Raw genomic sequence first — 23,758 nt, 5'->3', positions numbered from 1 at the left:
TGTGACATTTTCAGCTTTGTGATCTACATGTTCCTTTTCTTTTAACTTTTTTATTGTGATAACATATACAGTCCATAAAATGTGTCACATTAATAACCACCTTAAGTGCTGCAGCATTAAGTACATTCACATTGTTCTGTAACCATCACCACCACCCATCTCCAGAACTTTTCGTCTTTCCAAACTGAAGTTTTCGTACCTGTAGAACACTAACGCCCATCCTCTCCGGGCCCTGCAATCACTGTTCTGTTTTCTGTCTCTCTAAATTTGACTACTCTAAGTGTTTCATGTAAGTGGGATCATATGATATTTGTCTTTTTTGACTGGCTTATTTCATTTAGCATAATGTTTCCAGGTCCATGTTGTATCATGGGTGAGAATTTCCTTTCTTTTTAAGGCTGAATAGTGGTCCCTTGTATGTACAAACAAGCTTGTTATTCACACATTAACAAGCGTGTGGGCTGTTTCCATCTTTTGGATGGAAACTGTAAAAAATGCTATCATGAACACTAGTGTACAAATATCTGTCTGAGTCCCTGATTTCAAGTCTCTTGTGTATACACCCAGAAGTGGAATTGTTAAATCATAAGGTAATCCTATTTTTAATTTTTAAGGAGCTGCCGTACTGTTTTTCATAGTGGCTGCACCATTTTACATTCCCACCAGCAGTGCACAGGGTTCCAATTATTCTACATCCTTACCAATACTTACTGTTATTGTTTTGATAACAGGCATCCTAATGAGTGTGAAGTCCACTGATTGTTTAAAGTTTTAGGATTCCTTATTGATTTTTATGAATACTACAAAATAAAGATATTAACTCTTGTATCATCTCCTGCTAATCTCTTCCAGCCTATTCACTTTTTTATTTAGTTATGCATTTCATTTACAGAGCAATATTAATCTGGTTGCTATCCATTGTCTTTCTCTCTTCAGTGCATTGCTATGATTAGAACCATGCTGAAAAAGTGATCTCTATTGATTATACCTAATAGAAAGTTCTTTGTTGCCTATTTTTTTCTTTTGGTAGTGCTGGTGTATCAAAGAGTGTGATAGGTCAACTTTTGGGAGAATTCTTCTAAGAGTAACTCATATATAGCTGTAATCTTAAATAGGAACATATGAATTCATTTTTGTGAACTGAATCATGTTGGGCGAACTAGGAAATAAAAGTGACTCAAAGTGACACTAATTCTAGGTAAGCAATAATCCCCTAATTAATGTTTTATTTGCTTAGGACAGAACATGACTATAGTGAATATATAGATAACACCCCATTAAAGCCTGATCTTCCTGACAACCAAAAGTATTTGGACCCCTCCTGACAACCAAATATTTTCCCTTAACTAAAGGTTTAGCTGATTAAGAATTAACATAATGATCACATACATGGGAATGAAAATTCATAAATAGTAATGTTTGAAGTCCCCAGTTACCTTGAACATACTTAGACCGAATGACGAACATTAGATTGAATGTCTAATATTAATTCATTGTGGTCTTGTGGTCGGCGGAATTCTAAGCCGATCCTCCATGACCCACGCAGGAGTGGGGACAGGACCTATTACTCACTTGTAACCAGTGGAATATGACAAAGGTGAAGATATGTTGCAAATGTTATTGAAGTCCATAATCAGTTGATTTTTAACTTAATCAGAAGGGTGGTTACCGTGAGTGCGCCTGACCAAAGTAGGTGAGAGCTTTAAAAAAAATATCTAGAGGTCAGAGACTCACTGTTGCTGTATTTGAAGAAGCTGCCAGGAATTCGACAGCTGCAAGAAATGGATTCTGCCAACAACCTAAGGGAGCTTGGAAACAGGAAGTTCCCTAATTGAGCCTCCAGATGAGAGTGCAGTCCAGGTGACACCTTGATTTCAGCTGTGTGAGACACTGAGCAAAAGACCCAGCTAAGCCAGGCCTGGCCTTCTGAGCCACAGAAACAGTGATATAATCATTGTGCGCGGCTTGAAACTGCTAAGTTTGTGGTAATTTGCTATGCAGCAATAGAAAACTCCTACAGGTCCAAGAAAAGGTGGCAAGTGTCATAAATGTGATAGAACAGAATCACACCTATCAAGGGTAGGTAGTGGAGCAAAGCAGGGAGTAAACAGCTGTCCTTTCGTTCCCCAGGTTTCTGAGCACAGAAACAAAGGAGTTCTGCATGCTTCTTTGCAGTTTCGGTATTACCTTGTAGACACTATAGTATCTTATCCAATAAGTGCACAAGCCTGGGTACTCTTTTCTCTGAAGATTCAGTTCTCAACACAGAGGGAAGGACTGGACAACCTTTCCTGATCCTCTTCAGTCCTGACATAATCGAATTACTGACCCATGACTGAAGGCTGTCACTGCTTCCTAATTTACATCTTATTGTACAACATGTGGCTACCCTTCCGAATAAACTGAATAGCTTACCCTGAAAAATGTTTCAGAGGACATATTGTAAAGGGGGAAACTGCAGAAAGATTAAATGGTTTCCCCAAGGTCAAAGGTGAGTCAGTGGCCAAATCAAGAACAGGACCTCAACCTTGGGTTCCTAGGGGAAGTCCAACATTAAACCAAAAACAGGGAGACTAATGCGCATTGGCTCAGCTCTTTCACTTTTGGAAGTCTGACCGTTAATTTCATCCCATCCCTGACAGTGAACTGCTGGTCCTCAACATCCTACCAGGTTACATACATTTTGAGGACAGGGATTAGCAAAGTAAAGCTTCAAATATTTTTTAAAATGGATGATTCAACCACAATATGCAGTAGCTCTGAGGAAAATGGTCCAAATTGGGCCCACCCAAAAAAACCCTGGGAGATACCAGGGGATTTTTTGGTACTTAGTTCTACGCCAGGCTCCCCAGAAAACAGAGATACTCAGAGTGATCAGAATCTCCAAGAAGCTTGTTGACAATGGAGATTTTCAGCTGTGCCCCCTGAGATTCTAATTCAGAAGCTTCGGGGTGGGCCTAGGGATCTGCATTTTAATTAATAGTCACTGCAAGTGAATCTGATGCAGTAGGTCTCTACTATGGAGAGACATCAAGTGGATTAGAAATAAGATATCTACGCTGGTTATCCACACCAGCATTCTGTGTGCTTGCAAAAATTTCAAAACTCCTTATAAACAAGACAGCATTGCTAATAAGGAAATTGAGGAATAGTGTGGTTAAGTAAATTGCCCAATATTTACCATCGACTTGCTGTATGAGCCAAAAACAGGAAGGAAAAAAAAAAAGCAAAACAAAACACAATCCTCTGAGGCTTTTCACACCCCCTCTCCCGCCCCATTCCGTGTCCTAAGAAAACTCCAGCAGAAAATAACAGGAGGGCCCTTGGACCATGTTGATATTGGCAGCAAAAGTACATCCAGTTATTCAGTCTCCACAAAAGGACATTTTTCAAATCTTTCAAAGCCAGCCACACTAAGTCTATAATGAGTTTACCTCATTTTGATCTATGCAGCCAGAACCACTCGAGGAGGGCAGGCCTGAACCCATCTTTGGGAAATCATGCTGGCATCAATATAAAGAAGATTTAAAAGCCCCCCAGACATCTGGTCTGACTTAATAGATCTCTTGGTGCTTTCTGGATTCTTCAAATGTTAACCAGGAGGTCACATTCTTACCCCCTCTTCTTTCCTATAGATAGACAAGTCAATTATCCATATGCAGGGAGCCAAAGTATCACAGTTGCAACCAAGTTTTCCTAGATTGATTCACTGATTAGTGTATTTCTCTCTCTCTCTGTCTGTACTTATTTATTAATTTAGTCCCCATTTTCTCAGAACTGATTTTTGGTACCTTATAAGGACTCAAAATATAAGATGAAGAAAAAAATTATAGTCAGGATTTTAAGTTGAGAGAGAAAAAAAGAGAAAACCATGAGCCTCATTTCATCTAGAAAATGCTGTCCTAGAAATAAAATGTATTTGAATCTAAGAAATCCTTTTTATTTGCAATGTAATTTAGAAAGTGTTTTGTCAACACTCTCTTTTTCTCAGCTGTCAGTGGTGCCTACTTCTTCCCATTTCAGTTTCCTTCTCCTATTCCCGCCTCTTCATCAAGCGATTAAAAGCATTCCTGAAAATTCCTAAGGGATCTTGGAACATACCACTTTATAATGTCAAGATTTGTCTGGAAATGTGAGGATTCCTGACCCAACTGACTTGTCAGGTCAAAATTGTACATATCTGTTTTGCCCCAGGCTTCCCCTAAGGCCATGAGGGGGCCTGCAGCTCTACCCAGCAGGGTATTCGGGGAGGAGCAGAGGGGCCGGGAGCTGGGCTGTGGAGGGGAGCACGGGGCCTACTTGGGGCTCTCCAGAGCCTCCTAACTCAGGGCCCAATGAGTGCTCACGCAGCACCCGAGCTCTTTCACCTGTAGAACTTCTTTTATTACTTCCCCCCGAAAGGTTCCATATTTTGAAAGCCTGTCGTTCCCATACAAAAGCCCCGATGAGTAAACGTTAATTTTTCAATTCCATTACATTTCATTTACTCCCTCATTCACTGAACGAATACTTACTGAGCTCACCCTGCACGCCAGGCGCTGGGCTGTCGCCCGGAGACAAGGAGGACTGTATCGTCTGGTTTCTGCCTACAAGGAGTTTACACTCAGGCAGCAACACACAGACACATGGGACCCCGAAATGCCGCGCATCCTGTGCTCTGTGCTCAGGGCCTGGCTGCGGCGAGCAGGCGCTCGAATCCAGCCTCCCTTCGGCTCTGCTCACCAAACCAGGAGCCCTACCTAGCCCAGGGCTGCCTTTCTCCAGGCAACTGGATACCTCTGTCTAACTGACCCCAAAGATTCACCGGGGCCCTGCATACGATTACAACACAGTGAGTTCCTCTGCCCTGCAGAGTCTGCTGTGCCAGGCTCTGAAGGCTCTGTAGTTGTGTAGGCTTTTTCTGGATCCACAGGGAGAATGCTCCCAGCACAGACGGGAAGTGTGAGGAGGCATTGCATCATCAGGAAACCTGAGACATGCAAGAGCTTGAGTGACAGGAGCCAGGGCTGGACCTGAAGCAAATGAGGAGGCAGGGCCACATCAGGAAGCGAAATGTCTTCATGCAAAGACCTTTTCCATTTATCCCACCAATGAAAGGGAGCTAGCGACTGGGTGTGGAGAGTGATATGGAAGAGGCGCCATTAATCAAGACAGGAAATGGGGAGGGGGTGGACTATGGATTCAGAGCTTATAATCAACATGAGAAATCCAAAGTTACCAATTACACAGTGACAAAATTCAATTAAAGTAATCCAGTGATTGTTTTGTTAGCCTAAGGAGATTCATTAACACAAATAAAGGTATAACTACTGTTAGGACTTTTAAATGTTCAAAATTTCTCTCCTATCCCCATTAACACTTTCTTCAGCCATGAGATTTAGAGCAGGAATTCCTGCTAAGGCTATTCACAAACATCTGTGTAACCCATGGTGGCACAGTCCAACCCCTGCCCCTCACCAGGTGTTCAGTAAATGCAAATCAATGAAAAGGGATTCTACAGCAGTTACTACACTCACTAATTTGTCATAGACCATTTGGTGGCAATGATGCTGGTTATCTGTTCATTTAAATATCTATTACTTCTCTCTTTGTGGTCCACAGGAACAGATCAATTTATATCTCCCACAAGGATTTTGCACATAGTAAATGTATGATGAATATCTAAAGGCTCATTAGAGCCTTTAATAATTCTAATTAAAATTAATGTCTAATTTTAAGGTCTCATTAAGTCACCTTGGTTAAAATGCACCAGGGTCTATAAAGTTTGGAACCTTCCTACAGTGGGAATTCCTGCATCCAGAGATAACTGGGAGAAGAAACTCCTCAAACTATTTATTATAAGCAGATAACTTCTTCACCTGTGGTTGGCCCTGGGAAAAGAGGAAGAGTACATACTTTTTAAATGTAAGAAATTAAAGTCAACAGAAGAAAACCCAGTAAGGAACGGTTCCAGGACGAGAAATAGCCTGGGTGGATAAAGCACATTTCTTGCACACCTAAAGACTGTGAAACTCCACGCCAGCTCTGAAGGCTGGGTATTAGGGATAATAAAAACAAGGACTAAATTTACTGAATGTGTTAGGCATCATCTTAAGCACTTTGCACGTGTTAATTTTCAAAATAATTTTGTAATGTAATTACTAGTATCTATCCCAATTGTTCAGATAAGGATAGAGAGATACGAAAGTGACTTTGGCATATCTTGTCCGGAGTGGTGAGAGTCACTGCTAGTTTAAGAAAAACAATATTCACTGAGTGTGAATTATGTGCTAGGACTCAGCACTGGGGGCAAACCACATTCAATTCAAACAAGGTCCCTGTTCTCATAGGGACCTTGAGGGGAAAATAGACTATCCTAGAGGGGAAGATAGACTATCAACAAGTAAACCAATAATGAAACACAATGACTGAATTGGGGTAAGTCCTAGGAAGAAACTAAGGTGTGAGAGAGTGACTGGTGCGCTTGGGGCAGAAGCCTGGGGGACCTTTCTGAGCAGATCATGTCTCAGCTAAGACCTTGGGGGTGAGAAAGAGCCAGCCAGGTAAAGAACCAGCAGGAAAGAGTTCAGGCATCAAGTTCCAGTCTTGAGGCAGAACTGAGTTTGGCATGTTGAAGAACAGCAGGAAAGAGGCTGGTGCCTGGTGGCAGGTGGAGGGAGAGTTTATGCATTGAGGTTGGAGTATAGGTCAGACCAGGCCACCTACCAAGCAATCTTTAGCAAGGAGTCTGGATTTCATTCTAGGACACTGGAAGGTATAAGCAAGGGAGGGAGTGATCTTGAGATTTCAGATCCCTCTGGTTGCTGGGCACGGAATGAACTTCAGGATGTCTAAACAGGAGCGCAAGGTTAGCCAGCAGGCTGCTGCAGTGGTCCAGGCGAGAGGCGCTGATGTAGTAGAGGTGCTGATGAAGGTGGGAAGGGATGGGCCCAAACTAGTTTTTGCTCTTGAGGCCAAGGAAAGGGGGATAACCACTCCTTAAGAACTGTAATGTTTGTCACTCACAAATATGCACTTTAAAATAAGACTTCTGAAACAGCTCTCAAGGACCATTAGTCATTTCAACTTGGACTATCCTATTGTCTGTTGCTTGTAGCAATTAAAATTTCTCTCATTCCATTGCATAATCACAAATATGTTCAGTAGCTCCACTTTTTACATTAGTCACTGATGAGTCCCCTTTTAGAGACTGTATGTTTTAGCGATCATTTTACCCATTTCCCAAAGTAAAGACCAATCTAAAAGGTACAGCACATTAAAAGATTTTTAGTAAGGTACTATTACTACACATCACTAACACAGTTTTGCTAGCACATGCTGATTCAACATCAGAAAAGAGTAAAAACTTATAATATTCTTGTCAGACAGTAAGAACTGAATGAGAGGGAAGAGGGGAAAAGAGTCAAAGAGGACCTGATGTCAGAGATTCAACTACTGAGCAGACTATATATGAGAATCTTCTCCCAATTTCCTCCCAGACCACAATGCACCTCAGCTGACCAGCAGGTGGTGGGAACTGGAAAGACCAAGGGGGTGCCTCAAGGCAACAACAGAAAAGACAAGGCACCAAGGGGTCCTTCCAGTGCCCATCTCTTGTTCTGAAACTTTTTTTTTAATTAAAGAAAGTGACACTATATTACAGGACTCCTGTTATTTTTCCATTTCCTAGCTGATAGCTCAGTTTGATAGTAGACAATGCTCTCTGTACTGAGGAGGAAAAAACTGAATTATTGATGACATGGAAAGGTGTTCATGATTAGGGATATTTGGTAAACATGAAGAGGTTACAAACAGTATAGGCCGTATGACTGTATTTTTGTTTTTAACTTGTGTGTGTGTGTATAGAAGTGAGTGAAAAGATACACTTCAAAATGTGTAGAGGTTACCTTGGTAGTGGACTTTCGAAATTATATATATATATATATATAAAACTTCTTGGCATTTTTTGTGTGAAAAGTTTCCTTTTTGTAAGAATAAAAAGCAGAGTTTTAAAATTGAAAAAAAGTTGTCTTTTATCTTTAAAAAATAATTTTATCTTTTTAAGTTCTATTCCACTAGAAAAACCATATCCCTGAGATACCACCCATTTCATAATTAACTCTAGCTTCTTATTACTTAATTTGGGTCAGCATTTCATTCATCATAACCTCCAGACACAGCCATTTAAAACATTTCATGTTTCCTCCCCCTGGCAAAACCAACATGACATTAAAAAGAACAGCATGATTGAAGCTCTCCAACTCTCCTGTTATCGTACTTGGCAAGAACGTCAGAGATGAACATAAACTCTATACCGCGCTGAGGGAGAGGACTGGCCCTGCATTTTCCAGGCTAGCATGTTAGCAGCCTGCTTTTTGGAATATTTAAGAGCAATTTCCATAAAGTGAATTCAGTGTCCCACAAGCTGATCAGGACACTGGGGGTTAGGAAATCTGCAGAAACGCAAAACTCAGAGCGAACCACCGACCACCACACAGCAGAGGAAGTGCAGGGATGTGTTCGGGCTATAAGCCTCTATGGAGACAGCCATCTGCTCCATCGTTATTTATCATCTGGGTCTCCAGTTACTTTATTACCACAAGAGAGAAAAAAGGGCCCTGGATTCAACTTGCACTGGCTTCAGAGATGACCGTCTATGACACTGCTTGGCCACATGGTGAATAGTGCTATGTTCACTGCTACTGCAAAGTGGGACTAGGAAACCTGAGAGAAGGTGAGACTCACATTTGTTTGAGCTGAAAGGCCCTCAGTCATTCATGTCTAGAGAGACTAAGATGCCCCCCAGTCTGCCAGGACTGCCTGCCCTCATCCCTGACATCCACTCCAGCTTTCCAGGGCACAGCCTCCCATGCTTGGATGATGCCAGACCTCTCAGAGAGCAGATTTTTTTAAGCAAGAAGGAAATCCATCCATTCTGTCTCCACTATGTACAATGTTACGTTTTAAATAAACATCACCTCACTAACAAGTCAAAGAAATACATTGGGGTTGACCAGCTTGAGAGAAACCAGCCCTTCAGTTCTGCAACTAAAGTCTATCAGGAAACTACAGGAAAAAAGGCTCCGGTGCATCTGTTCCGACTGTAGGAGAAATGGACTCAGCCGTATAAGACAAACTCTTTAGACCAGGGCCAATCTTACAGATCTTTTTTGCACCTAAGTAACACCCCACATTTCATAAAGGGTAATCACAATGTTATCAGTCAAGAAACCATTTCTGATAAACAGGTTCTTCTTTTTACTTTTTTCTGCAAATGTCCTTTTTCTGTGGAGCACATTTTAATATAGGAGTATGGTGGCTTGTAGAAGATTCAGGATTAAAGGTTAAAAAGATCAAAGAAAACCTGCTATCCCTGAGGACTGACATACATGTTATCTCACCATCACAAGTACTCTTTGAGCAGCATTGTTATTCTTACTCATCAGGGATGGATCTGGGCTCTTGCTTAGGATCAGATAGCCAGTGTATCACAGCGCTCGGATTGGCTGTCATGCCTGTTAACTAGGTTTCATAAGTAGACTAATGTGAACTAGAATAGCCAAGCAGCTCTTTCCTCCTATGAGACCTGAAAAGTTAGGGCTTGTAATAGACAGAGTATGACCATAGACTGCTCTCCTGATGTGCCTCATATTATTTTTATTTATGTGATTTTATAATCTGGGTAAGACTAAGAATCTAGTACCAGCCTTAGTTCATAATAAAGAAAGGAAGAAACACCACATCTGTTGCCCAACTGTGTGTACGCAACGACACTGAAGAACACCACTGTTTGTAATGAGTCAGCACATGAACTTCCTGGAGCTCCTGGGGGAAGTAAAAAAGTGAATTAATCCAGCCCAACCCCCAAGATTCTTCAACAATCAGTTGATGTTACTTCTTGCTCAACCAAACCTAATATACCACCCCCTCCCTGGCCTTTTACAGCAAAGGAAACTGAGGTCCAGAGATCAAGTGATCTTCTGGGTCCAAGAGTTAGCTGGTGGCAGAGGTGGGACGAGAACAGGGGTCTTCTAACTCCCAACCCTGTGCTTTCTCCATTTCGCTACTGCGTGATATACAGGGTGTCCCAAAAAAACATATACATACTTCAACAGCTGATAGCTCAGTTGATGTTTCTTTCATTTCAGATTTAACACATTGGAATTAATAATGTATAATAAGTGTATGTACATTTTTTTGGACACCCTGTACATTACAGATGATGGTGACAGAAATCATAGAGGCAGCTATCAGCCATTAACTGGATGCTTATTCAGGGCCAAGGTCAGCAGTACATGTTTTAGATGAATGATTTCACTTAATCCTCAGAACTACCAACCTACAAGGAAGATGAGGAAACAGAGGCTCAGAAAGATTAAGCAACTTCTCCAAGCAACTTACCCACTGCGGATAAGAAGAGAACTGGGATAATAGAGCCCAGTCTCTCTGAAGCTCCAGCTTCATGTCTATACTAAATTGCCTCTCTCTGCTCACCAGTGTTAGTGAAAACTGTAGTGATTCATTGTGAACAACCGGTCTATCTGCTTCTTGTTACAGTTTGTTCCATCCGCTTTACAAAAGTAGATCTTTACAAAAACAGATTTTAAGACAAAGGGACACAATCGATCCACCCTTTCCTGCCTCCTTGATGCTCATGCCTGAGCTTCTCCAAAGGGCGAAAGGCTCTACTTTTGTATCTGCTTTTAGATATACAAATATGAGCTTAAGGGAAAAAAGAACATGACTCAGACATAAATAAAACAGAATAATTCTTTAAATAATGAAATTATAGTCTGCCAAGTTTGGAACATCAGGTATGCCAGGTAATAGGTGTTGCAGGGTAGTGCCTCTGCTCACAGGTTGAGATGCACCCGAGGTGACTGAGGGAGCTCGGGCCAGCCCCGGGCTTGCACTACTCCTTGCTCTCTGCATCTGTTTTTCAGCACTCCTTTCCTCACGTGTTGATGCTTAGAACATAATTCTCAAAAAGTAGACTTTTGCAGTTGCTAAGAAAGTCTTGTTAACAGGCTCCTTAAAGTAGTTTGTACATAAAGAAACTCAGGATGACATCGTGGGAAGATCATTCAACCTCCCCAGATTACAGTTTTATTGGCAGTAAAATGAGAGGCAATCTGAGGTCCTTTTACCTCAAAAATTCTACATTATTACCGCTGATTGGAGAAAGGAGCTCTAAAACCAACTCTTCTCCATTCTGCCTTTGTTTATTGGTTCCCTCCTTTTCTTTTGCTCCAGCTCCAGTTATTCAACCCCAAACTTTTTTTGAGTCTTACATATATTAGCAGCAACAGTAAAGCTACTTTCTTCCACTCCAAAGAAATGTGCCATCTTGTTATGAATGAGAATGCAACGCAGAGAGCATGCCCACGGAATTAAGGCATGGATGAAAGAAGCTAAGGAGGAAGATAGCACATTCACGTGATTTAATATTCTTTAGAAGCCACAAGGGTAATTTTGAGTGAAGGGATTCTAAATAGTTATTAACAGAAACTTAAAACCAGAGTTTCTGGAACCATCTAAGTTAGAGCCACAGTCATAAGAAACCACAGTATGATGACCAACATTGCTTTGCTAAAGCTAACAAATGCTTTGGTTTTGTTGCATTTTGTATTTTAAGATATGTATGTATATTAACTATGACCAGGAAGATCTTTACCCCCGTCATCTAGAAAGGTAAATCAGCAAATGAAATAAGTTTATTCTAAAAGCTTTTCCTACTCTCCCGAACTTTTAACACAAAACAGTAATTAATATATACATAACTTCTAGAACAATGTAGTGACAGTAAAGAAATATTGTTTTCCACTTTACCTGGGAAGTGCGGTGATTTTCCCCCATTTTTCCACACAGAACCTTCTTGGGCCATTACTTCCTCGGAGAGAAGCAAATCCTTCATAGGGAATGCTGGACGTGCCTGTTACGAACTACCAACCCAAGAAAACAGAAGGAGAGGTGAAGCCACGAGACCAGCTGCCAAGGCAGGCAAGGTGTCATTCACAGGCAGAGCTCCCGGGCAGGGCAGCGAGCTGCTCGCTGCGGGGAAGCTTCAAGACAAAGCTTTAGAGGTGTGCCATAACCATAACATGGGGACTCTGTCAGAGAACCGAGCAAGGACGGTGCATTATAAAGGGAAAGGGGATGTGGAGGGCTTGAGAAGATAAAGCCTCTGTACAGCTGACCAGCTCAGAAGCTTAAACCAGGTGTAGCTCCCATTGTAGATTAATGAAGTGGGTGTATCAATTAATCTATCAGCAACAGTCCCTGATCAATCTGTCGTGAATTTTTAAAAAAATGACAACAAAAGGAAAAAAAAAAGAATTTCTGGGTTTGCAAATTTGAGGGGCAGATGCTTGATCCAAAGGAGCCAAGACCCAACGTACTTGAAAGGCTCTGAGCATTCAGAAGACTCCCTCATGCCCGATATTTCTTTAGCTATAACCAACCAGCAATTGCCCTGTGTAACTATAAACACCACAAGAAAATGAGTTAGTTTTTCCAGTGTTCTTGAACTTCATTGTTATCTCGAATTTGTTGAAAGTTAGATGGAGGAGTAGAAAGGACTCTTTATCAAGGAACTGGGTCACTTCTTAAGGGACCGAGTGAAGATCATCTGTTGCTAAGGATGCTGGCCTGCAGAGTACCCGGGGACCTCCTTCTGAAAGGGCCACGCTGCCCTGAAGGCAGATGCTGTTCCTGAGATTCCTGAACTGGACGTGGTGCTTCCTCACAACTCTAATGAAACGCTTGGACGTGGTCAGGGATGCTGTGCACAGCGATGGAGCCAAAGAACCGGGCAATCCCAAGAGTCTCGAAACTGTGTCCCACATTTGCACATTAACATGGGATGTATTTATTGGGTATACTTAGCAATTATTAAAAATATGCAATTCCAACAATGATTATATTAATGCATTAAAAAGGTTAAACAATGGCGTCTTACCTGTAACAACCTTAGTCGTTGCTCATTGTTGAATCTTTCCACTGCAGCCCAGAACCACCGAATTACAATATGATTGTCATGATATCCTACCAAACCAATCACAAAAGCCTATATTACTTTGACTTTTCTATCTTAAAGCACCACGACACATTGACAAAAACCCCCAGACATATGTCATCATCTTGGACTTTTTAGGTTGTTTATAAATTAAGACTAAGGAATAACACTGTAAACATGATTGTATGAGTGTCAAAAGTCAAATAAAAACAACACTAAATGAAACCAAGAGGCCTCTGTTTCCGTAGAGTGGTCACTAAATAAAGTTAGTGGAGAGAAAAAAAAAATGAGTTTCTTTAACTATATCACTTCTGAAAAATATAATCGCTGTTACTGGAAATGCTTAACTCTTTTGGTCATTCATTTAAGAAATAATTTTTGAGTATCACTATGCCAAGCACTGTACAAAGCTTAGGGGTCCAGTGGCAAAGAAAACAGACCCTCACAGAGCTTCTGGTAAAGGAGAGACACATCAAACAATCATACAAATTAATACACAATTGCAAACTATCTTAAAACTACATACAATGTTCATATTTTGAAATCAAATTACTTAACAAAAAAGGAAAAGCAATTGTATTACTTTAATTTCTTCACCTAATAAATCCCAAATAATCAACCTAAATTTTACTTTTATTCCATACTTAAGTAGAATTTAATAAAATGTTAAAAGTATCATCCCATGGGTGGATTAAGGAAGTAGTTGTGGATTTCAAACCTTTCAATGAAGAAAAATTAAATTCAGAGAGAAGGCCAACAGAATTAAGGTACAATTAGTGGTTCAAACCAATTAACTGACATATTCAATTTGCATAAAGCTGCTCCAATTCTGAGTTAGAAGAAGGAAGTCTGAAACGGAAGGTGGGTCCTCCCATGTTTCAGTGGTTGTAGGATTTGGGGGACTCCTTCCTCACTGTTTGCTATTAGATCAGCTGTGCTTAGTGACCTTTGCAGAAGGAATCAAGTGAAGGAAAAATTAAACTAGACTGGACACTGTGATACATAGGCTCCATGTGCACCCTTTGGCAGAGACTAGCTATTTGGTGCTGAGCAGAGAGCTTTCTCATCTATAAAATAAGACATTGGCTCTTTACAGCTTTAACGTTTTCTGACCTTATGAATCAGCCCTTTTCTGCCTCTCCTTTGCTGTTTGTGCCAAACCTTTTGGAGAAGGCGGAGCAGAAGTGTCTCATTGTATCCTCTATAAACAGCTGCCTCATGGACATATGGCGAGTGTCAGGAAGCCACCTCTTCTTGCAGTGCCAACCAGTTGGGTTCGCGAGCATGGCAGCTGGGCGTCTTGCCCTTTTCCTGCCCCATCCCTACCCCCAGCACTCGCCTCCCAAGGATTTCACTTGATAAGATTTATAATAACCATAGAAATAGGTACTTGATTAGTCATACACTGTGAATAAAAGTGTATACTGTGTAAATACAAAATGGCTGATTTGATTAATGGTATTGCTATTAGAATCACCTGGGGTGGAGGAATGAGCTAATAATATTTATGGTGAGATGTGAGTTATTTAGAAGTTGGAGAAACTGTGTTCTAGTTAGTGAAAGCAATTTGATTAACCAAGTTATAATAACCAAGGCCATATATGGGTTATACTTTGGGCCAACTGGAAAAGACTTATTATGGAAATAGCAGCAATGGAAACTGCAATTTAATCCTGCCTTTCAGAAAAAGTGGGGAGCAAAGACAGCCCAGGGCTGCGTAATGAGCGGGAAGAGCCCAGCACAGGCCAAAACAAAGGCAATTTAGCAAATGTTATTTTTCACTCTGAACTTTTAAGATTGTTTTTTAAATCTCTGTTTCAATGGACAGACAACTGTAGAGCGGTTCAGTGATGAACTCAGTGACTGAAAGTTTGCATGTTTCACTCTCCAAGTTCAGAACCAGCGCTAACCTCTTGCATTCTGAGTTAAGAAACTACAACCAAAACCAAAACCTAAACAAAAACAACTGCTGTTTGTCACGACTTTCCAAGGACTTATAACAGTGCAATAAATTTCAGGAAATGTATTTCTTTGCTTGAAGTTACTGGATACAACTCTAACTCTGGGTTACCATCAGGTCCCTTTCAAAGTATACTGACTGATTCAGCACATTTAAATGGCTTTGATCCCAATTATAATTGAGAACTTGTACTGCTCTATATAAATGCCACTTCTAAGCCTTCCCATTTGGTGGAGTGGTACATAGTGCAGTTTTTAACCAATCTTACAGCAGTTTCCTTTTCAGTTGAACTTAATGCTTGAATGTAGAAGGGCTTGTTCAATAAACTACTTGAATTTTGAGAACCATGTCTTGTTCCATTCATGTGTTTCAAATGTAAATTACAACTGGTAAGTAGTTCAATTAAATGTAGGAAAACTGTGTTCATCAGGAAGCGCAGAGGGTGTGCCTCTTCACGTTTTAGAATGAAGGTAGAATATAGGTGGCGTTTGAGCTCCCTGGTGCTTCACTACCAACCCCATAAAACAATTAATTAGTGTTCTTATGGTCACATTTCTTCACCAACAATTAAGTGTTATGACATCCTTAGACGGTGCGTAAACAGTCCTTCCTCCAGTTGACAGATGAGGTAACCAGGAGAAGAAGGGAATGTACCTAGCCCAAGGTCTCAAAGGAGGCTGCAGGAGACCTATGATTAGAGTGCAAGTGTTTGTGCCTGTCCTGGATGCAGACCAGCACGCTGAACCATCCGCCTCCCTTTAATTTCCAATTTAAAATCCAGCCATCTATAAACGAAACTTCACCTCCTCTATATTCTGTGTTGTTTCTCCAATCACTCAGGTCTATTTCCGCGGTGCCCGCGATGACCAGTTCCAGCTCTCTTGCATCGAAAACGGACACCAGCCTGGCATCCACCACCTGTGGAACAAAAAGAATACAGGGCATGGCTTAAGCACCCAGAGGAGGCCCAGCTACAGCTAAGCCCCGGGCGTCAGAGAAGGGGCCACAAAGAATTTGGGGAATACTGTGGGTACACTCTGTGTAGGCACTTTAAAAACTGCAAAGCTCTCAACAAGTATAAGGTATTTTTTTACTACAAGGTCGACAAGATTTCCCTCAACAGAATTTTTGTTTTATAACTGAGCACTGATTAACCCAGTTTGTCCGTCTCTTCTGAAAAAGATCCAGGGCTCCTACAGAAAAAGCCACATGGAATACTTGTAACAACTATTCAGACCCTTAGATACAATCATTTCAAATCTCAAGTATGAGATTTGACTATCTGTATCTAAGCATGAGTAAGATGCATGTCTTAAATGTTATCAGTGGTCATTAAATTGTCAAATGCTATTTGAATTTAGGTCATTTTATGTCAACGATTTCTTGTAACAGGGCATTAAGCTTTCTGTGTGCGCTCTTGAAACGTGCAGGATAAAACATTGGAGTTTCTAAATGGAAAGAGCACCAGTAAATGTAGCAAAAGAAAAATGGAGACATAGCGCACATATAAGTCACAGGAAGATGGGCTGCTGCCATCGGCCTGCAGAACCACACCCTGCTGGCAGTCTCTACCTCGTAGAAGCCGCGCACCAAGCTCTCCGTCTGCTGCACGACGCCCCTCTCGATCCTCCACTTCACCATCCTCTCGATGTATTCCTTTTTGTTCTTCTCCGTGACCGGGATATTGGCACCCCCTGGTTTTAACTCTCGTTCGGTGATCTGGGATTAAAAAGCAAAAGGACTGCCAGTAAAGCAGCGCCCTCGAGGGTACACGAATGCTCTGCCGCGAGCTGGCGTGAGGGGCCAGCACGGAGCCCAGGCACATGCCAGAGTTCAGTGGAAAACGGGCACTGAGCGGGCGTCTGAAGCCTCAGTGGTTAAAAATACATATATATTGCAAGTGCTGAAGGTTAAGTTTTAAAAATCCTGACTAACCAGATAAGCCTTTTAAATGATGATAAATTGGTTCCAGATTCTGGCCCATGGCTATTCGAATATTTGACAAAAACACATTTTCATGAATTCCTTTAGGGTCTAGAATCAACCGCATATAGAAAGCCCATATTTAAGTAAAGATTGACTTTAAGGAAACAGAATTACATTCAAGTGAATGTTAAATTGAGAACTTCTTTTCCAAAACACAAAATTCAGGAAAGCAACCAAATATTAATGTCTAAGTAAGGATATTACTTATGAACTAGTATACAATTTCTGAAAGAAATCTAAGCAACTTTTCCATTCACATTCTTAAAAAAAAACCACCCAACATGTTTTCAAACTTTCACCAAAATATTGTTTACTTTTCCTTAGCTTCAAAATAATCAATTTCAGTTCTAAAATATGAATGAGAGTTAAATGCAAATGCCAATTAAGTATTTTAACATTCAACTCTGGGGTAGCGTGGACTTTTAAAAAGGCACATTCTAATATCTTATGTGGATATTTTCGTTGGAAATAAAAAGAACATTGCTTACAACACACAAATAATAATCACAACCTGTAAATTAGAACATCTTCATCAGCAGTTGGCATTAGAATAATCTTTGCAACCAAGATTATTGTAACTGTACACAAACCTGGGTTTAAACCACCCAAAAAGCCACAGATAAATAAGCATCTGATCTTAGCCACTGAATTAATTCTTCACCGACCAACAGCCTCCAGTTACCACACGTAGTCACCAGTTACTCGCGTACACAGACCTGCCCAAAAACTTCTTCGTTTACAGTGAACGTGAGGTCCAGGATGTCATGGATGTCATTGTCTTTCATCCACTGCAGGCTCTGGTGGAATTCTTCATCCAGGTATTCTAGGTCACTCAGGTCACACAGACTAAGATGACAAACAGATAGAAATAGATATGTGGGCATAGCGAATAGCAAACACCCAGAGTCATGAGGAAAGAAATGAAGAACTAAAGACAAGAATAAGAATAACTAAATAGGCACTGATTTCTGAAATGTTTTAAGTCAAATTCAGTAACCAAATCAGTGAAATGATTCAGAAATTTGGTATACAATTTAAAAATCCTGGATATTTATAAAATACCTTAGGAATCACTCAGTCTGACCTTTCTTTTGGAGACACAGAGCTGAAGGTATAAAGAGTGATGACCATTGGCTCAGTCACCCACAATTAATGCCATAGCAGAAACTGGAACTCGGTTTGACAACTTGGGTCCAGTATGTTTTTGGCTATGTTACACTATCTTAAAACATTGTTCTCTTAATTAGAAATTCTTTGTATGTTTCTATTCTGTACTTGACACCCCCCCCCCCCCCAGCCCCTCTAAAACTAGATACGATCCACGTTTACATATATCCCCTTTTCCTTCATGGTTCTCACTTTTTCCTTGATTCTGAAAATAGCAAGCCACAGAATCTCTCTACAGTTGTAATAGTTTTCTATAGCTATCCCCTCTTTTTTCTTGCCGAGAGAGGATCTACAGAAGGTGGGGTAACTATTATGTAAATATAAGGTGGTAACATTTGATTTGCTTTAGTTGTTTTGAAATTTCCTCCCATCAGCCCAATTTCAAAGGTCATGTTGTTTGGTTTAGTCTAAACATTTAGTAGGCATCAAGTATGTGCCAGATATCTTAATAGCTACTTGTTAAACACTAATTGACCTCCAGGACATAATGGTTGAGTAGGGGAGACAGGCACACAAATTGATGAGTTAATATAAGGTGATTAGTTATAGCCTAGGGTGGGTAACACTTATAATTTGTGCAATTGTTTATAGGTATGTTACACTCCAATTAGAAAATAAAAAGATAAGGTAGGTGCAGAGAGCTCTCACAGCAAACATGAAGGACATTTACTTCGACCTAGATATTCAGGAAAGCTTTCTGGTGTAGATGATACTTATATTACATTTTGCAGGATGTTTAAAAGCTAGAGAGGTAAAGAAGAATGGATGAGAGGAGGAAAAGGGGAAAAGACAAAGAAAAAGACAGAACATGAACAAATCATAAAGGCATGAAATATGTGAAATACTCCAAGCATATTGGCAGGACCAGAGAGTTAACCACTAGACAAAATGTCCAGAGAATGAGGCTAGGAGCTGGGAGCAGACTGTTCTAAGGAGCTTGGTGATTCAGAATTATTGAAGGGTTTTAAGATAGGGAATAACACGGTCAGATGTGAGATATGACTTTAAATTGTTTCTCTGGAAGTTACAGTCTAGCGGATTACTTAAAACAAGGGGAGATGTGGTTATTATTAAAGGGTGGAGACCAATTAGTAGACCACCATAGTAATCAGGAAAAAATAAGACCAGGGTTTTAATTAGGGCACAGTTATTAAGGATGGAGAGGAGAAGATGAATTTAAAAATTATTTAGGAGGCAAATGTAGAAATTAGTAAATGGGTTTGCTGGGGAGGCATAAAGAAAGATATCTAAGATAGGAATGGCAAATAAATTCATGTTGACTCAGATTAATTGCCAGTCTTGAGGGCTATAAGTGAAAAAATTCCTGAGGGCACAATAAGTTCAGCAGGAAAAAGCACCATAAATGATTTGTGAACTATATCATGGGAATGGGTGGGAGGTGGGGAAGAGTGGGACACATGTTGTGTACCTGCCATTCCTGTCTGAGGGGGACTGCTGATTTCTGACCAGAGAGACTTGAGAATATTACTGTGAACTGTAATTGGACACATGGGAAAAGGTACATTTTCAGGTTAGGGGAAGTTGATGAGTTTTGTTTTAATCACGTTGATTTTGAGGTGCCTGTGAAACATGCAAGTAAGATATTCAGTGGAATGTTGGCCACTTGAGCCCACAACTCAAGGGAAATCAAAACCGAGAGTGCAGATTTGAGCGTCAGTGGGAAAGGAAACAGGTGAAGGGATTTCCCTGTGAGAACAGAGAGAGAAAAAAGGGGGCCAAGAATGGAAGCTTCAGGAACACGGAGGTTTAATGGAAAATCAGAGGAAAAGCCCACAGAGGAGACATAACAGCAGAGGACAGGCATAGGACAGAGCCATGGATGCCATGAGGTAAGACTCAAGATACATGGATGGGGTAGGGGTGGTCAACAGTATCAGAAGCAGCAGACGGTCCATTAAGAGAGGATCTAAAAACTGTTCTTTAAAGACTTCCATAGGCTACTGGTGGAAAGAAGCCAGGCTCAGTGTGTTGAGGGTGTGTAACAGTTGGTATAGACTATTCTTACGGGAAGCTTAAATGAGGAGGTGAGAAATAAGGTAATGAAATGGGAAGATGCAAAATGACCTGGGGGAACCACAGAAGACGCCCAGTGCTCAGCTGCCCAGGGCTTCATCTGTCCAGATACCAAAAGGGAAGATGGCATAAGTCTTCCTACTGACCCTCTGAAGAGGCCACTAGAAACACCTTCTTTTCACTTGAGGTCTAGGCTTCCATTTTACAGAAAGCAGGTACCTAGCCTCACTTAGGGAATGAGCTACACAGATCCAAGCAATCATTCTGTGCTTTTTCATTGCAAGTTTGAGCCACTGCCCCCGTAGACAGCCGCCTTATCCTGTTCGGCCTTGTCAATTACCACTGATTACAGGACAGGCACTGTTTTGCTTTACATTTTACAATAATTGCAATCTTTCATTGTGATAACAATGAAGAAAAGTTCTGTGAATGCTAATTTTTTTATCTGCCATCATAAATTATTGTCTTGTGTGTAGGGAGGTCTCATGAAAAATATAGGACTGCCCACCTCTAACAAACAAACAAACAAACAAAATTAGACAAAAACAAAACAAAGCAGAATAAAAATGTAAACCACAAAGAGGCAGTTGAAAGTTTGCCTAAAGCAAAATATAAAGTACATCTCATAACAGATAGGGGACTATGAGTCACCCAGACTAACCCACAGCTATTCTATTAATAATCGGCATTAATACCACAGGAATTCCAGTGCTGTATTTGAAGTACAATTGTTTTTAAGAAACATGTGTTGCAACATATGAGAATAAATTATTTCAAGTACAGAAAAACTAAGACATTGGGTCAGAGACAGAAACAAAGGATCAGAAGCAGGAAAAATACAGGAACTATATTTGAAACTATATTTGTTTCAGAAATCTAAACCTCTATTAAGTTTAATGACAACAATTGGAACCCTTTCCAGTAAAGAAAATATTGCATTTTTCCATGCTAATTACACAAGCAATAAAAATACTCTTACATTCTGAGAAGAGCCTTATAAAAGGGCCGTGTGAAGAAGGCATCCAATAAATACTGGTGTATTAGTGCAAGACCCAGGATCCTACCACTGAACCGGAACCTGTGAAGGAAAAGCATGTGATCACTTACAAGTCATGGAGCAGTTTCTAAATAGTTTTATTGGCTTTCGAAAATGCCTTCCAACTTTGACCGTCTAAGTTTGTCCACAATTAACTGCGTACTAGGTCCGTGAGAGTTTGTATGCACTGTAGGCTATATCATCATTAGGCCAATATTCACATCTACTTGTTGAAGAAATGTGTTTCACTCTGATATTTAGAGAGACCCTGCTCCACCTTCACACTGTGTCAATAACGTCTACTACTACACAGCACCCCACACTGCCATCAGGAATTCTCTGTTAGCATGTCAGTGAAATGTCCCCAAACCACTTCTAAGAGACTTTGATAGAATGAGACCAATGTGGTGGAGAAAATGTTGTCTTCTTCTAATTTGTTTGCATGAATATTAACAGGATTTCTCAAATACAAACCCAGGAGCAATTCCCTTTTGAAAAAAATCCCTGTCTCAGAGTGAGAAGTTCCTATCCCTACTGTCTCTCAAACTCCACTCCTGATCATCACTGTAACCATCCAAGAACAATGCATGTGGACATTTGTGGGAGTTTCCTCCTGGGACATTCTGTTCTCTAAAATTTCAAGGCTCAAGTCTATTCTGAATCACTCTGGAAACTTCACTAAATATATCTGTCATGACTGGATTTGCTGACTTGAGATGTACCCTTATTTTCTCTTTCCAAAGCACTCAAGGTTCTAGCTCTTTGAAAGTCCGATGCCTTCCAAGAGTGTAAATGAGCCTCCTATCGGGCCCGTGTCACTTTGGTGTTAGGCAGCCATTCTAGGACTGATGTCCGGCAGCTTTGTTTTTCTTTTTTTCCACTTATGTTAGCATAACTGCAACAGCTACAGTTGGGAGGACTCCAAAATGGAGCGAAACGGAAGTTAATTTGAAAAAGAAGTCCGAGAAGTTAATGCCCTCCACCCACCAATATTAACCTCATGACTCCAAGAAATGTTTTCATGAATCCTACTTGTGTTCTTTTTTGGTCACTGTCAGTGAAAATGAACAGAAACAAGCAAATGGGGATTATGATACTATTTAAAGTCTATACATGCAGGAATTTTTTTTTTTTTTTAAATGTAAGGATGTTGAGTAAGAGTGCAATTTGGGATTTTCAGAATAAATAATCCCCCAGACGGGAATCCTGTACCAGTTTTCCTTGATGATTTTGTGTGAGAAATTAGAAAAAGGGGCAATCACAGGCCACAAACTTCAAGTGGCTAATAGGGTCCCAGTGGCCACTGCTGTGGCTCCATACTCTTGCCCTTCTGCCATGAGTTGCCCAGGTCACCCCATTCTCTCTGCAACCCCCCCCCCCCCAGTGTTAGCCACTTCCTAAGGGCTGTTCTAGAAGCTGCCTGACCTCTGGGTCAGGACTTTCCCCTACTCACTCACCCACCTCAAAGGGATGCCCAGAGGTGCAGAGAGGGAGCTGGGGATCTCCCCGGGAACCTAACATCACCCATACCTTTCACTCAATGGGAGTAACCTTTTGAATTCTACCCAGCTCACTTAAAATTGGTCTCATGGAACATAATCTATTCCTAGCTTGGAGACTGCCTGTATGTATAATTTGACAACAAAAATAAGAGTCAAATGAGATGTTTCGCTGAAAATATGATTTTCTCCAAGGAAAAAAATGTTAGAAATGTAGATTCCTATAAAAACGAGCATCACAGAAATCAACAGAAGAAAAGTGTTGGGGGTGGGGGGATTACTTACCATTCATGGTGATTGTCCACAAAAGCAGACATAGGACTTATTTGTACTGTGTATGTGTCATTGGCTGAATATTCAAATAAGCCATAATATGGGTTAAAGAGTTCTCTAGACACCAGGAAGAAAAACTCTCTGGAAGGTCCACTGTAATCCAGCCTTTAAAAAAATCCACAAAAAGAACCACCAGTTATTTTCTTTCTTTTTATATTTGGGCACATTTTCTACAGAGTTCAACGGTCTATAGCACGCTCATTACAAGTCTAACTGTCCACTTTCCAGGACTGTCCAAAACAAATGGAACGATCATGATTCCTGATCTCACCCATGTCTTGACCCAGAATAGAGAAACGGACGTTTTATATGGGCATGTCCAAAACTAAAGCTATCTTCAGACCATGGATACAACAGGTAATATATAGGCTGGCTGTGTAAATATGCATAAGGAGGTAAATATTTAAAATTTTTGGAGCAAGGTTACAAGGAAAGGGAGTGCAGTGAGAAAGCTGTACTAAACCAGGGTAAAACCAGAGGCATCTGCTACCTACACCCATGGGACACCGAGTCCCTCTGAAACATTTTGAAATGCAAGATGAAGGAGACTTGAGCGAATCGGTGAGAGGCTCTTACAGATACAAGACCCCCTAGGAAGATCAGAGGCAAAAGAAAATGGAATGATAGGGTTCAAGGGAGAACTTTAAATTATAAAACACCAAGGAAAATTATAGACAGGAAAAATGAGGGTATCTGAAGCTTCATAAGGAAAGAATTTGGAGAAGAGGCTGGAGGTCTAGCACCTGACC

At 40.7% G+C, this 23,758-nt stretch overlaps 1 protein-coding gene across 7 annotated transcripts in view; it reads right to left on the bottom strand.

Annotated features, from left to right (window-relative positions):
• The window catches only part of HECW2 (HECT, C2 and WW domain containing E3 ubiquitin protein ligase 2), a 292,351-nt gene that overhangs the window by 3,798 nt on the left and 264,795 nt on the right, over positions 1-23,758 (bottom strand). For all 7 annotated transcript variants that reach the window (XR_013999195.1, XM_081142782.1, XM_081142786.1 and 4 more), the window contains 7 exons: positions 22,962-23,114; positions 21,121-21,219; positions 17,657-17,786; positions 16,527-16,673; positions 15,758-15,872; positions 12,938-13,023; positions 11,809-11,921 (listed from right to left, as the gene is read on the bottom strand). Coding sequence is in view for 6 of the 7 variants with exons in the window: in XM_081142782.1 (XP_080998908.1) it covers positions 11,809-11,921; positions 12,938-13,023; positions 15,758-15,872; positions 16,527-16,673; positions 17,657-17,786; positions 21,121-21,219; positions 22,962-23,114 (843 nt within the window). In the remaining variant the exon portion in view is untranslated. The remainder of the gene's footprint in view (positions 1-11,808; positions 11,922-12,937; positions 13,024-15,757; positions 15,873-16,526; positions 16,674-17,656; positions 17,787-21,120; positions 21,220-22,961; positions 23,115-23,758) is intronic.

Source organism: Miniopterus schreibersii (genome assembly GCF_964146895.1).
Source record: "Miniopterus schreibersii genome assembly, chromosome: 7".
Classification (NCBI taxonomy): Eukaryota; Metazoa; Chordata; class Mammalia; order Chiroptera; family Miniopteridae; genus Miniopterus; species Miniopterus schreibersii.
This window is presented reverse-complemented; position numbering and strand designations above follow the sequence as displayed.